We start from the raw sequence: 15967 nt of genomic DNA, 5'->3' as shown, positions 1-15967 counted from the left end.
TTTTTTTTACAGCCGAATGTAGAACATCGAGCTACAGACTATGTACATATATGGAAAACGAGTGATCGAACCTTTTGCTGTCTATTTGTAGGATGTTAAAGCTGTCATCACGCATTCCATTCATAGCACGTTAAACTCGATTGGTGGCATTCAAGTGTTGTTCCCTTTGTTCTCGCAACTAGATATGCCTTACGATTGCATAGCGCCCAACGATGTTAAACGAGATCCAACTTTATGGTAAATATATACTAAAACATTTAACAACGAGTGAGACGAACGTTCGGCTCATACCTCGTCCAAATCGTATTGTAACGACCTCGTAACGATCCAATTCGAATTTTAGTTCGAAACTGTTGGGGTTTATTTGCGATCTCGTGGAAAGTTCGGAAACCGTGCAACAACACATGGTACAAAACCGTGGCTTTCTGGTAATCAGCTATATGCTGCAGAGAGCAAGCAGAGACCACCTTACAACGGAAGTCCTCACGTCCTTTTTGGATCTCACGAAGCACCTGGTCACGTGTCTCAGCGTGAACAGCGACTTGTTACTGAAACAGGTATCGATTTAGTCATTAGTTTAGTTCACGTACGGATTAAGGTTAAAATTGGCGTTAAGCGTATTTAGTGTTAAGTTATAAGTATCCTTGGATGAGAGTTAGAGATCGGAGTTCGGTTGAGTCGACGTAGATTTATGAAAATACGTATGGGAGAGCTTAGTTTGCACGAAACTAGTAGAAAATAAATAACGTATCTCTACTGCGTAAATGCGTATCATGTATCAAGCTAATTAAGATAATTCATCGAGGTATCATCGATATTTGACAATTTTTTAAACGACACCAAATTCTGCACGATGAATTATTTTAATTAGCATATCTTAGGAGTTCAATGTGAGTTTCAACATAATCAAAGTACTCAAGCATACCGACAACCTGTACGAGACCACGGTTAATCGCATAATTAGAAAACCTCGTTCATTTATTAGGGTTTGTATCTCCAACGATAGTTTATGTTTAAACCCCCTAGCAAGATCATGGTTGACACATCCTAGCGAGTTCCCGAGAAAACTTCGTATGTTATGATGCATTCACAACCCCTCTATCGTCCATTCTCCTATTTTCGTTTCACCCACGATATACAATAGCATGAACGAAAGGATTATGAAGCGCAGTTGTACAATATTATATTTTACTCTGTATCTATTACACCTATTCCATACGATACCTGTTGCAAATAGCTTGTACGACAAAGACTGCTCGTAGATGCTCTTGTATGTTATATGCTACTTCTAATGTATGTGTATATTTTCGTTTGTCGGTTTGATCCGTTTACGATGTATCACGATTTCAAGCATGAACTATTATACTTTCCTCGTGAAACGACATTATGCTACTCGAATCTTTGGATCGCATGCAATCTACCGACTTTTAGGCTTCCTGATTTCATAATATGGCTACGCAAAATATTTTTGTTCACACTAAATTGCTTCCATACGAGAACCTCTACTTTTATTGTTTCTTGCAACGCTGAAGAAAGATTATTCTCTTTGCTGTGCCCGATCTGTCTGAGTTTCTGTTCCAAACGGTGCTACACGAGAACGTACTTATGACAATACTGTCCTTTGTTCCAACCTCTGATACTTCGCTTCCGTACTCTGTCGAGGATGCCTATCGCCTTCAAGAAAGCTATTTTCATTATTTTCATTTCTATGCGCACAGTTAAATATTGGGACATTCTTTTCTCGCGGTGAATAGCTAGATCATGAAAGAAAGGAAAATCGTTGTATCAGTGTTTCCTGAAAATTATATACATATACAGGTGTATGTGTATATATATATATATATAATTTTGGATCGGGAAATATCGAAAAGGAAATTTAAGATTCTGTATTTTCTGTGTGACTTTCCAAATTTGTCTCAATATTACCTCCGAAGCTACCAAACTCTGAGTATTGATTTTCCGGTGCATGAATGTTCGACATGGACTATCCACTCTACTTTCCTCAATCTACGTTTCTTTGTGATAACTGTCGTAAACTTACGATGAATTTATCGGCACACTATGTCACTCTTTCTTCCTTTCTTATTTTAAGTTCTTCCCTGTGTGCTTCCCGTCTTACGATATACACCCCCTTGCACAGTCTACATATTAAGTTCCTACCCTGAATACCCTCTAACGAGACGACGCTCGTACGAGATAGCCAACTGGTACGATTATTTTATTTCCAACGAGTATCCATGAAACGAGGGATACGTACTCGAGAAGCAGGGATAAAAGACCACATAGGAACACATAAAAGTCGGCTAGATTGGTGTGTCCGAAGAACAGGCAGATCCATGGTGATGTAGTTGTTTTACTTTTCATTCCTAACATGGCAGCTATTGGACCACGTCCTTTTTAATCCCGCTCTGTGGATATATACACCGGCGCCGGTGCAAACCAGGCTTTATTCGTACTTGGCCACAGAGTTCCTCAGTGACACGCAAATATATTCTAATGTAAGGAGAGTCTCCACAGTATTACAAACGGTGCACACGCTTAAGTACTACTATTGGGTTGTCAATCCTCGAGCTAAGAGTGGAATCACGCCCAAAGGACTTGGTGAGTAGCTATAAATGGCTAACAAGCTCGTATACGCATATTCGATTGGTCAATGGAGGTTCCACATGGTTCTAACTGGTTGCAGATGGACCGCGGCCCCAGCAGAAGGATATATTGACAATACGTTCTTATATTTTGTTATTTCTGAAACAATTGATCATGATCGGGCATGGAGTGAAGGACGACGAGCTGCAAAGTATATTGAATTACCTAACGACAATACACGAGGTACTTTTCTCGACATTGATAACTATACGAAGCTGATGAAGAATCGATGATAATTGGATCTGTGTCCCTTTACAGGACGAGAATTTACACGACGTTTTGCAAATGCTTATATCTTTAATGTCAGAGCACCCGTCGTCGATGGTGCCTGCTTTCGATGCCAAGCATGGCGTCACCACGGTTTTCAAGCTGTTGGCAGCCGAAAGCCAACTGATACGTTTACAAGCGTTAAAGTTATTAGGATTCTTTTTAAGTCGCAGTACACCCAAGTACGTAATCCGATATTAAACGTTAACTCGAATATTTTGTCGATATAAACTGTGAATTGTTTGCACTACAGACGGAAAGGAGACGTTATGGACCCCTACAACCTGTACACGTTACTAGCTGAAAGATTACTGCTGAACGAGGACACATTGTCACTACCAACTTATAATGTTTTATACGAGGTAAATGAAAAGAAACTTCACATTTGTAGTAATATCGTTTAATTGGTTCGCTAATCTGAAACATCTTTTCAGATCATGACAGAACATATTAGTCAACAGATTCTTTATGCCAGGCATCCTGAACCGGAGTCCCATTATTGTTTAGAAAATCCGAGTAAGATAAAATCAATTTGTTAATCCTTTCATGAAACACGTGATACGGTATTAACGATTACATATATATTTGTGTATTTCCACAGTGATTTCAAACGTAGTAGCAACGTTGATTCGACAATCAAAGCAAACGGAGCAATTGTTAGAAGTGAAGAAGCTGTTCCTCTCGGATATGACGTTTTTGTGCAACAACAATCGAGAAAATCGACGAATTATTCTACAGATGTCTATATGGCAGGAATGGTTAATAGCCATGGCCTATATTCACCCAAAGAACACGGAAGAACAGAAGATCTCGGATATGGTGTACTCGTTGTTTCGCATGCTTCTGCATCATGCTATGAGATACGAGTGCGGTGGATGGCGTGTGTGGATAGATACCCTGTCCATCGTGCACTCCAAGGTAAATATCGAAGAACGAACGCGAAATTAAAGGCAGTCGACGTTCACGCGAGTCTTATCTGTTCCAGGTATCCTATGAGGAATTCAAGCTTCAGTTCGCTCAAATGTACGAGCATTACGAGAAGCAACGCTCAGATAACATCACGGATCCCGAGTTAAGACGGCAAAGGCCAATCAGCACTATCTCCGGATGGGATCAGCAGCATTCAGGGAATAATGGGTATAACAAACCATCATCCTGGGGCAATCAACAGAATCACGAAGTACAACACATAGAAAGGAATTATAAGGTTGGATATAAAGTTAGGGAATTAAGCTCTGTAGCAGGTTCCATGTAGAAAATAAATTTATGTTGAGAAATTCTAGAATCCAAGAAAAGGGAAATGGTTAGAGATAGAGAATTATCAGATGAATTAAGATTAAGAGAAAAGATTAAGAAATTGGATGCATAAGGATATTTTATCCTGCTGTTTCCTGGGAACTTGAACATTTAACTAGAATATAATGTAGCAGGTTTTTAATGTCAATATGTACATCACTGACATTGATGGATGTCGCCAGTTTTGTAATAAACGTGGATACGATGAAAGTAATCTCCAGACACTGCAGTTTTAGCCATACTATTTTAGGATGTGCATTTCCAGGAGTTCGATGCGACCGAGAACAACGACCGGTTGGAAGAGTCCTGCAGTTGCGATTTGAACTCGATAGACAATACCGAGAGTGATGGCAGCCCAGCGATCGTGAAGTCGCATAGCGAGACTTTAGATACCGCGCAGTCGAGTGAAGCGATATCCCTGGACTCCAGATTAAGTGACAAACCAGAAACACCGACAACAGCGCGAGAAATTCACACGGACACACCAACGATCCTGGAAGAAGGGAATAGCGAAGCGATCTCCATTCCAACGACCCAGGAAACCAGCGAAGCGATATCGATAGAGAGCTCCAGTGACTTCTACAGCGAAGTTCACAAGATCGAAGGTTCTAGTCCAGATTCGATGGCGGTACAGGAAGTTCTAAAGAAAGATGATGAACCCTCCGAACAGAAATCACAAAACGAAACGGTCTCCCAATCGCCCTTGGCTGAACAAACGGAGCAAAGCGTACAGACTAAGCAGGAAGAAATTGAGAAGTCTAACGAGACCGTATCAACGTCTAAAAACAACTCAGACGCGTGTGATACTGTTACTTCTAACGTACAGAAGTCAGGGAATGAAACTGAACTTGAAATTTGCGCCGATGCCGGAGCTGAAGCGGAAGCCGAAGCCGAAACTGAAGCCGAAGCCGAAGCAGAAGGCGAAGCTGAATGCGAAGCCGAGGTCGAAGCTGAAGTCGAAGCTGAAACTGAAGTCGAAGCCGAAGCTGAAGCGGAAACCGAAGCTGAGGCTGAAACCGAAGCCGAAACCGAAGCCGAAGCTGAAACTGAAATCGAGGTTGAAGTCGAAGCTGAAGCCGAAGTTGAGGTTGATGCTGAAAGCGAGGCTGAAGCTTGCGCGAAGAAGGACGAAGAGACGCGTAAAGAAAAATCAAAGGTGAAGGATATTGCTCCGAATGATGAGGTTCCTTCTGACACTACGGAAGTTTCCGAAAAATCGAAACAGACAAACGACGAGAAAACGGACACGACGTCAACGGACATCGTCGTTTCAACGGAACAAGTTGACTCGGAAGCTGTGTCACCTGTTTTCTCTAGCGAGACACCAGAACCATTGACCATCAAAGACATCGAGAAGCTGCAATTGGAGAACGACCGAGAAGTGATCGACAGCGACACCTCAGAGGCGTACTTAACACCGACAGAGAACCAAGATAATATAGGCGACATAAAGCCGAAGGAGGCAGATAAGGTCGAAGACAGTGTGACTGAGAACACCGAAAACACGGAGGAAACGAACGTTGACGTTGAAAATAACGGAAACGATGTCGAGGAAACCGTAAAAAATTCCAATTGCTCAACTAGCGTAATAGAAAGTATCGAAACTGGTAAAAAGAAGGTAGATGTAGAAGACAAGAAAGTGGAAACAGTAGTGACTAGTGAGTTAAGTAGTGACAGATGCGCCGTGGACTCTGTAACAGAGGACAAAAGTGCTGTTATTAATGATAACGACGAGAAGGTAACTGAAAAACATTCAAGGGAGCCGTCCACTATTTGTACTAACGTAAGTGATAATCAGTCAGACATTCCAGTGGGAACTGAAAACGAGGTAGAAGTAACAGATAGTGTTTGTAGTAATAGCGATATTCAAAGTTCTGTAGATAACGTGACGCAAGTGCCAAATCCTAAACAGCAAATTCCAACAATATCTACGGTCTGTGATGCAAATAAAAATATACCCGACGGTGTGCCTCAAATCGTTAGTTCTACAGTGGTTACGAGGGATAATTCATTATTGAATGACTTAACTCCAGATCACGTAGATGCTCATCGCAGATTCAGCTTGCCAGCTGTATCATCCGAGACAGCCACCGACGATAATGTAAACAGTAACAGTAATAAACCTCCTTCTTTACCTGTACCCTTGCGGAAAACATCGTCACCTCAGAAACGACCAAGGAGTGCCTCAACGTTCACGCAAGTGGACCCCAATCATTTCGGTAGGTATTTGCATTTTGTCTCTATTTTCTTATCCGTTTCTCGTGTCTAGCTATTTCATTCGTATACCCGATATATCGCATTAAATCATTTGGTTATTGTAGAATCGAAACGATCGAAACAAGGTAATCCTTCTACAAGACCAATGTTTAGTCCAGGGCCGACTCGTCCTCCTTTCACAATGCCAGACTTCAAATGGTCTTACATACATCAAAGGTTACTCTCGGATGTTCTCTTTTCATTAGAAACAGACATTCAAGTTTGGAGAAGGTACACTAGCAATACACGTTATGCTGATAAATTTATGGTACGATTAATAGTTATACGATATTGTTGTGATTATGTTCCAGCCATTCGACGAAGTCGGTATTAGACTTTGTAAACAGCAGTGAAAACATAATTTTTGTTCTTAACACCGTTCACCTGATTTCACAACTGGCTGACAATCTTATAATTGCCTGCGGAGGGTTGTTACCGCTTCTAGCATCGGCGACCTCACCCAATGTATGTACACACTTTTTCCAAATCCTTTTCTGATTTTACATAAAACAGCATATCCGGGTGAAGGTTCCTTTTCTCGGATTCTCTCTTTAATTCGTGCTTGGATATTCATAGAGCGAATTGGATGTAATTGAACCAACTCAGGGGATGCCAATTGATGTAGCAGTTTCTTTTCTGCAAAGACTAGTCAACATGGCCGATGTACTTATCTTCGCCACGTCTTTAAATTTTGGTAACGTGGAGGCTGAGAAGGTTATGTCTAATGGCAGTATTCTAAGGCAGTGTTTACGACTGGTTTGTATCATCGTCCACGTAGTACTTTAATTTCTCAAACAGATACACCACTATTACATCACCATATAATTCCAATTTCATAGGAACCTTGTCTTTATGACATAGCTAATTAAATTGATCTTTTCAATATGGAATAAGGTTGCTGGAAAAAACATATTAAATGTTTGTGATACACGTTAATTAGATTCACTGTTCTAATAAGTATTCAAATGAAATTTATCACAAGATTATATACACAAACACCAATAGGTGGACTCGGTCTTTTAGAATTTTTCATAGACTTTTAATAAAGGTTTGATAAATGATTTTCATTATTGACTTTTATTTTTCTTACATATATATAGAAGACGAAGTTTACCTACATTAGGATTATAATAGAGTAATCATATAGAATGTGCCTTATATTAATTTTTTTGGTACGTATACATATGTTGGTGTTTCATAGTTTCATAGTACATAAACAAGATATATAAAGATTTGTATATAGAAAATTAATTTTGTGCAAAAAGAAAATTACTGCATCACATGTATTGATACAGAATAAGAATAAAATTACTGTAATAAGGATTTAATAATTCTTTTCAATTCTTAAATGTAGAATCTCCAATATTTAATGTACTAGACAGTCGTGTATTTTATATAAGAAAAGATAAAAAGACCACACACCTTGACACTATCGTAGACTACAAGCAAATTCTTATCAATAGAAATAGTTTTTAAATCAGCAGTGTATTAAATAGCTGTAATATTTTTAGTTCCTGTATACGTACAATATAGAACTTCAACATGTATGTGTACACTATATTTTTTGTTATATTCATCTGATGAAATGCTTCTATAGGTCTGTACATGTGCCGTTAGAAACTGCTTAGAGTGTAAAGAACGTGGCAGATCGTACAGCATGTTAGGTCGGCAGATTGGTTCTAGTAATAAATCACAGCACATACAGTCTCTTATACGAGGAGCTCAAACATCACCCAAGGTATGTCTCATTTGATCGAACTTAATTTATATAGAGAAATGTGTTATTGTCATCAATATCGACCAGTCATATATCGTATATACTTATCCAAAGCTGTATCGTATAGAGAATAGAGTTCACAGCGATCATTAACATCATTTATTGATGGTGAAATAAAATATGATTTCTATTTTTGTAGAACATAGTGGATAATCTGGCACATCAATTAAGTCCTGTAAAAGATCCTGAGAAATTACTACAAGACATGGATGTGAATCGTTTAAGAGCTGTGATATACAGAGATGTTGTAAGTATACATAGTTATTAATACAATTATTACTTCTACTATAATTATTACCACTATTTTTACCCTTATTAATGGCAATTAATGCATTATTACTAATACTACGTTATTACTAATCCGGAGTGTATCTCCTCTCTGTGTATTTCAGGAGGAAACCAAGCAGGCCCAGTTTCTGTCCCTCGCTATAGTTTACTTCATCTCTGTACTAATGGTATCAAAGTACCGTGATATATTGGAACCACCAATATCACAACGTCCACCAAGTCCAGTTCAAACAATACAGACTAATGGTGCTAGTTTAAGACCAGGTAGCCCTTCAGGTAAGATATATACATCATTATTATGTTAAATAATTTCTTACAATAAACTGATACAAGATCCGACGAAACCTAATTAATACAAATAATCAAGCACATAACTATTTAATGCGAAAGAAGCAAATAGTTCTACGATATTTTTTCATACAGGAGCATTTCCTTAAATAAAAAGTTACATGATCTTTGTCGTAGGATTTAATTAATCTGAATGTTAAAATGCTTAACACTTTATGTAATATATTACACAGCAAATAATCTAGTAACTACGAGTCATGGAGGTGATTATAGATACCCTCATTTGCAGGGTCATTTCATTTTTGAAAGAAATATTACTGATATATATATGTATAAAGATCGTTGAAATTAATATTGACATTAATATATGCATGTTTAATTTCAAACATATATATGCTAGCTGTAACAAATTTTACACAAGGAATACTATTGTTTGTTTTAAAAAAAAATTGATAGTACCAAATTATTACTTCAAAACTCTTACATGTCAGATATGCATAACCACACTTTTTCATTGTCGTACTTACATATATCGAATAAAGAAATTTATTTTTCCCTGTACTATAAATGTGACATAACATTATAGCATGATTGTTATTGACAATTACATGAGCATGTTACTCATGATTTTTATACATTTCCAAAGAAACAATATTGTTATCGTAATGTAACTTAAATTGAAAAGAACATAAGGCATAAAGTGGTACATGAGAAAATTAGTATTAACTCTCTAATAAATTTATTTATTACTGTAAAGTAAATTATGGAATTCATAACGATCTTAACATACACAACATTTTAGTGAAAATGAGACAATTCAACTATTAGAATAATAAATGATAATCTTACGAGTAACACAAATATATGCAAATATGTAGCTGCTGCGGAACACTATGCACTTTAATTGTGTAGCGGCAAATCGAATAGCACATTACACTAAATAGAGCGCATGTCTAATTGCACTGTATGAACTATTTTTCTATGTATCTGACAGTGAGAGTTTTGATGTCTGTCGAATGCATTAGCACTTTTTTGTTCGGTTTAGATATATTTTTTAAGTGTTACTATTATTTTATATTATAAGATAAAAAATTTATTTACATAAAACGAATTCAAAGGAAGTTGACCACGATGGAAAATGAAACAAGATAACATACTTAAACTACATCTGTTATATGTTCCTTTACAAATAATTGAATGTTTAATGACGTGTATCATTAATTTAAATGTTGTATTTCGATAATGTGTTATCTTTGAAATATGTGATGCTCCTAAATTACATTTTCTTTTTTTTTCACACGGAACAATAATTTAATTGTTCTCTAAGAAAAAGTACTGAATTCCATGTTGTATTCCTTACTGAGTTTCACTCTGTATCGCCATTCGTTGCACGATTAAAGGAAGAAAATCATTTTTGAAGAAAATAATCAGTTTTGAAATGAAAATTTCGGAAACTGGTAGAAGTTAGATGTCTCGAAACACAATTAATAATGAAAAAGACAAATGAAATCGCAAGATAGTAGAAAATTTTGTTGCTTTGTGAAACCTGTATTCATTCGGATAAAAGAATAGTAATCGTATACAATGCAAGCAAATTTCCTGTAAATCTATTTTATTACGGAAACTCTCCCGCGCATATCCTAGAAATTTATTATTCGAACACAGCTGACGCTTCAATAATCTTCAGTAATCTTCGCTGACCCCCCGCCCCCCAAAAGCTAACGCGATATAAAGTTAAAACGAAAGATTTACTTCCAGTTAATATTTGAAAAAACAAAGGAAAATATTTTTATTGCACGCGAGCAATAAATAACTATCGTAGAAATAGCTTCTTGTAGAAATCACTAGGCTCGAGTAACGCTTGCCAAGGAGACAGAGAGAAAGCCAGTAGAAGGAGAAATGTATTGCGACACTTTCGGATAATAAAAGCAAACGCATGACAGAAATACACAAAGGGCTTACGGTCGAGAATCGTGGTAACGTGGTAAATGTGGTTCCTCAGCAGATGGGAATGGTGGTGGAGGAGGGCGGCCCCTGTTTCCACAGTGGTCTCACCACGTGTACCCACAGTTCCTCCCGGGATCTCACCCTAACGCCAATGCGAATGCCAATGCCAATGCCAACCACCACATGAACCAGCACCACCACCAGCACCCGCTACCGGCTGCCAGGCACTCTAATCGCCAGCCCCCCTCCAACTATTATCTCCCGAATCACCACAGTAATCATTACAACCATCATCCGAATAACCATAACTATCATCGTCATCATCATTACCATCATCACAATAACAACAATCACCATCATACGCTTCAAAAGCATATCGATCAGCCCCGAAATCTCTGTCATAGAAACTCCGGTGTTGGTCTGCAAGGTAACTCGATTGCCCGAACGTTGTGTTCCACGGAATGCCCGAGTTTGTTTCTATATCGCCTGCTCGAATTGTTTACTTGCCGTCTACTACTGGCCAACGAACGAACTATCGACACCTCTCTTTTTTCTTTTACCATGCCACCTCACGATTCTTCTTCTTCTTCTTCTTCTTCTTCTTCTTCTTCTTCTTCTTCTTCTTCTTCTTATTTCTTTCCTTCTGTCGATATTATTGACGTGTCGATATTTCTGTCTGCATGTTTGCCGTTTCACTAGTCAGTTTGAGCCCAACCTGAGGTCTGACTTACCAACACATGGTTATAACACGTGCACGCATATACACGCGCATAAGCATTGTACTGGTTTCTTTGTTCGATGAACTCTTTTGTTTGGCAGAAGTGAGATTACTTTCTTCAACCTTCGATAGAATTTCTTAATTTTCTCTTTTGTTTCTCTTTCTTTTTTCAGTGCAGATTAATTCGTTTGAGTTGCTATATAGGTTTGCGTTATCGATTGTTTTGCGCTAGGAAAATGAACAAGCGTTTGACATCGCGATTATGAGATACGTTGATTAATACGTCGGTAGATTGTGTCGTTACAGTGCTGTTTGAAGCTTGGAGCACAAGCTGCGAATGAAAATTGCACCACTTGCGTACGTTTGCGAGTATTCGAAAAGTTTGCATGTCTTCTGCAGATGTGGTAACTTACGATGCAAGCTCACGCGACGATGTTTGACTCCATGAGCACAGAACGCAGGACTGTCCTTGTCGATAAATTCCAGTGTAACGTACTAACGAACGATTGTACGTCAAGTTTGTTCAGCAATGACAGTTGCACGTTCCGGATTATTATTTTGCTAGTTGGAAACCTGACCAATGTGCTCTACTCAGAATTATACACTTTTCTTGAGAACGTTATTACAGTCTCCGACGAAAAGAGTCCCTAGTGAGCCTCGAAATATTCGCTGGCTTTGAGACATTTGCAACAATTTTCTTGCGTTTATTATCGAATATTATTTTACTCACGAATACGCTTCGAGGAAGGAGGAAACAGAATGAAATTTCGTGTCACGCAAATTATCTAATTCCCAATGTTCAATTATTATTAATTGTATATTTAATAATATGATAATTCATAAATTTTCTCCTCCCTCGAATAGTCGAACAAGTTTGAATGCTTTGATTACATTCCTGATTACGCTTCTTTTTGTTCCTTTCCGTTTTGAATTCCTGCACTATAATGCATTTCCTCTCCCGTGAAATGCGATCGACGTTAATAATTCGGAGAAATTCGCGGTAACGTGAAAATATGCAACGGGAAAATTGACGAAGTAAGGTAGAAATAAAAATTTGTTCACCGAGTGGAAAATTGGGTGAAAACATCGATCGCATGATCGTTCATGTCAGCCTGCTTTGCAAGACAAAGTACCGAGTTATTTTCAAGGTCGCGTCCTCACAATGACAAAATATGTTCCCAGGAAGCGGAGGTATCATGAGCCAGGCTGGCTCCCAAGATGACGGCGAATACGAGGTGATAATAGTCGACGAGAACAACTCGTCGATTCTGGCGGATCACGACGTCACGTCGTCCGGACCTCCATCGACAAAGGTAAGTGATCATGAGACATTCCCGTTCATTCCATAAGAAATATACTTCGTTTTCAAATGAAACGTGCCACGTAAAAGATCTACCCGTACGAAAGATCTGTACGTCGGGATTAATCGAACCGTTGTCCTCAGGTAAAAAGAAAAGAAAGTGAGGTTATGCGGATCTAACCTTAACGCTGTTCGCGAAACTACTCGTACGTGAACAGCGAATGTTTTCATTCGTCACTATCTCGGTACATGTATATACGAAACTCGTCGATGCTCGAGAAGATCTGTGACAACTTTACTTGAGATTGCATGCCTTTGAAAAGATACAGTCGTGTTTCGTTGTGTGTCCACTGAATTACGATTATAAGAGGATGTAATGATCGTTTCGCAATCGTGATCTTGATATAGTACATATACATTGTGTCATACGTATATACATATATATATATATATTACCTACGATATTTGACATCTTGATGGCGACATGACTCTTGCACCTTTCTTGTCACGCACGATCTACTGTTACGATGGAATTGGCACTCTCTGCCCACGCGATGCGCTTTGCATTCGTCTATTCAACTGTCATTTTCCGATTCTTCTACCGTAGATACTTGACAAACCTAAATTCTACGTGTCTCTGTTTCAAATCTCTCTCTCTGACCCGTTCAACCAACGAACTGCATGCATCCCGAGTATTGATAGTCGAATTACGAATAGTAGATCTTTGACGAAAACGTAAAGAATAAAACAGACCTCGAAGGTACGAATATATATACACATTCGATGTCACAGTTTCGATCTCAAAATTCCTCCCTAGAAGTAGTTTACTTATACCCCTGTAGTCAACACGTTAGCTCCATCCCAATGTTATTCTTTCACCCTAAGAACGTAACTGTCTCAGTAATCTCCAGCACGTAGTGTTTACCTATAGTGATATATTTACCAGTGTTCTATTGCACTCACTTGTATGTAGTACGAGAGTAACGATAACGATTAATCACACTCAGTTCCGTTCTCGCACGTGAAGTTCACTCGATAATCTGTCAAAGATTGCGACGTGAGCGCCACGAGGAGTGCCATAACCTAAAAAGCCCCTAGTCGAACGTGTATACGTTAGATCCTCGTGGTCCGCCAATGCAGGATCCGTATTTGTATCTTGTCTCTATGATCTGTAATTCTTCCGAGCATGCGACACTTTTACTCTTTAATTTTTCTCAACGTTAACTTCCTCTGCTTGCATTGCTATGCGTACTAACTACTGGTTCTGAAGGGAGGTCACAGTGGTGTACCTCGGCCACGGACAATCCTCGAGGATTACACCTCGTCAGAACCAACGCTTGGCTCTACGACAAGACCCACTGAACCACTGCCACGAAATGTCCAGGTAAAAGTTTGACTTTGAGTTCGGACTCGGAACAGAATGATTCTAAATCGAAAACAAACTGTTGCAAACAGAGAAAACGTCTCGAGAGGGTTCGAAAGAGCTGTTTTGAACTTTCCACGTGAACGACGATACGTTCGTGTTGAAATGATTTGTTTATTTTTTTTTTCTCCAACCGTCGAGAGCAGGACGAGACGCAGCAACGAACGAATGCCCATTCGACGGGTACGCAGTGAAGTTAGTCGATAGTGCGCGAAGAAGGTCGATTCGTATTTGAGTCCGGTGGCCTAACCGCCGTATAATCTGATACAGTAGCTGTATTTTCGTTACCTACGGTTCACGGACGTGATCGACCGAAGCTGACGATATTACGTTCGTTAGCTTGAGAATCTAGGAAGCTTTTGTTCCTTGTTTACACGTATATTAGATGACTGCGTATTAGTGTTGTTACGATTAACTGCATGTCGTCGAGTAAATGCATAGCACGCGAGACTCGATCGCAGAGTATAACCGTTTGATTCTATTCTCAAGTAAACGTTCATACGATTGAATATATAGATATTTACGATTAAATAGTGTGTTCAACGGAAGCTAGGCTTCCGTTAGAGATATACAGTATTCAGTATCAAGTAGCAAAGTAGTCGTAGTGTTGGTTAAATTTCGATTGAAAGTACAGTTGTTGAGTATACTTCTTTGACGACCAATTTTCAGAAATATCGATTTCTCGATCTACGCACATCGATCGGATGAAAGAACATTTGGATGTTTGAACAAGTTAAATATACATATGGTCGTGTTATAACCGATTAATTTCTTCCGTTTTCTTTAAGCGTGTATAATGTACTCATGATTCTGCAGACTCGCGATTCTGTGAACACAGAGAGATCTCAGTTTTGAACCTTCTAGAGCAACGACTCCAGCGAAGAAACGGTGCATCGTAGCAATATCACGGCTGATGCCAGTCCATCTGAAATCGCAACGGACAATGAGAACAAACATAACTCCTCCGAAGAGGCTTGGACCGACGTGAATTTGAACGAGGACGGAGACACGATCCCGATGACGAACCAGAGGGAAGATCCGCGAAACGTTCACAACATGGCGCACTCTCGCGGTAAGTGTTGGAAACAAGAAGCAGATTTGCCGATGGAACACTGTCGGACAAATGCTGTTACAACTAAAAAATTTTCTTCATTTTCTTTTTTCTTTCTTTCTTTCTTTATTAATTTTAGATCATTACAATTTAGATGTCTGACTTGTGAACTTTAAATTAATAATAAGACTACCAGATCAGTCAAAATGACTCGTTTCAGAGTTTCTTCGATTAAAGAAACCAAGTAAATATTTTGTGGAGAAATTAATGTTAATAATTTAATATTATGTGTGACACATAGTCTTCAAAAATGAAATTTATATTTGTACTTTTATTTTTGGCTTCGTATCTTTTTACTAGTTTCAACTCTAATATTTTTATTCGATTCAAATAATGGTTATTTCGTAGCATTAAGATTACAGTTAAAAATTTGTATACTATCTATTTAGCAAATGTCTAATTTCAATCTAAATCCTGAAATCAGTGGTTCTTTAGAATCTCTAGCTTCCATTTGCTTCACCCATTAGTTTCGGTTTAGAGTTTTATGCGTGACCATTTTCCTTTATTTAAATAGGTAAAATGAGAAATCTGTGTAGTTTTTAAATACTTTGAACCTCGAGATAATTTGATTTGGCGATAAAGGACCCATGTTTAAATCCTGGACCAGTAATGTTCGCCAAACGTCCAATTTTATCCTTTCTTTCCATTTG

The 15967-nt window shown here is 38.5% G+C and overlaps 1 protein-coding gene across 7 annotated transcripts in view; it reads left to right on the top strand.

Moving 5' to 3' along the window:
• The window catches only part of rg (A kinase anchor protein rugose), a 130601-nt gene that overhangs the window by 8036 nt on the left and 106598 nt on the right, over window positions 1–15967 (top strand). For 2 of the 7 annotated variants that reach the window (XM_017910631.1, XM_017910629.1), the window contains exons 1-20: window positions 100–237; window positions 344–557; window positions 2349–2601; window positions 2687–2829; window positions 2905–3095; window positions 3167–3275; window positions 3348–3429; window positions 3515–3831; window positions 3899–4120; window positions 4475–6428; window positions 6531–6696; window positions 6777–6930; window positions 7042–7221; window positions 8063–8203; window positions 8382–8489; window positions 8635–8806; window positions 10821–11192; window positions 12666–12796; window positions 14054–14167; window positions 15071–15278. In XM_017910631.1, coding sequence (XP_017766120.1) covers window positions 185–237; window positions 344–557; window positions 2349–2601; window positions 2687–2829; window positions 2905–3095; window positions 3167–3275; window positions 3348–3429; window positions 3515–3831; window positions 3899–4120; window positions 4475–6428; window positions 6531–6696; window positions 6777–6930; window positions 7042–7221; window positions 8063–8203; window positions 8382–8489; window positions 8635–8806; window positions 10821–11192; window positions 12666–12796; window positions 14054–14167; window positions 15071–15278 — 5284 coding nt within the window. In that variant the 5' untranslated portion in view covers window positions 100–184. Of the gene's footprint in view, window positions 1–99; window positions 238–343; window positions 558–2348; window positions 2602–2686; window positions 2830–2904; window positions 3096–3166; window positions 3276–3347; window positions 3430–3514; window positions 3832–3898; window positions 4121–4474; window positions 6429–6530; window positions 6697–6776; window positions 6931–7041; window positions 7222–8062; window positions 8204–8381; window positions 8490–8634; window positions 8807–10820; window positions 11193–12665; window positions 12797–14053; window positions 14168–15070; window positions 15279–15967 lie in introns of those variants that run through there. The other 5 variants (XM_017910632.1, XM_017910630.1, XM_017910634.1 and 2 more) reach the window with 5 other exon arrangements.

This window comes from Eufriesea mexicana, unplaced genomic scaffold (genome assembly GCF_001483705.2).
Source record: "Eufriesea mexicana isolate 0111107269 unplaced genomic scaffold, ASM148370v2 scaffold76, whole genome shotgun sequence".
NCBI classification, from domain to species: Eukaryota; Metazoa; Arthropoda; class Insecta; order Hymenoptera; family Apidae; genus Eufriesea; species Eufriesea mexicana.
This window is presented reverse-complemented; position numbering and strand designations above follow the sequence as displayed.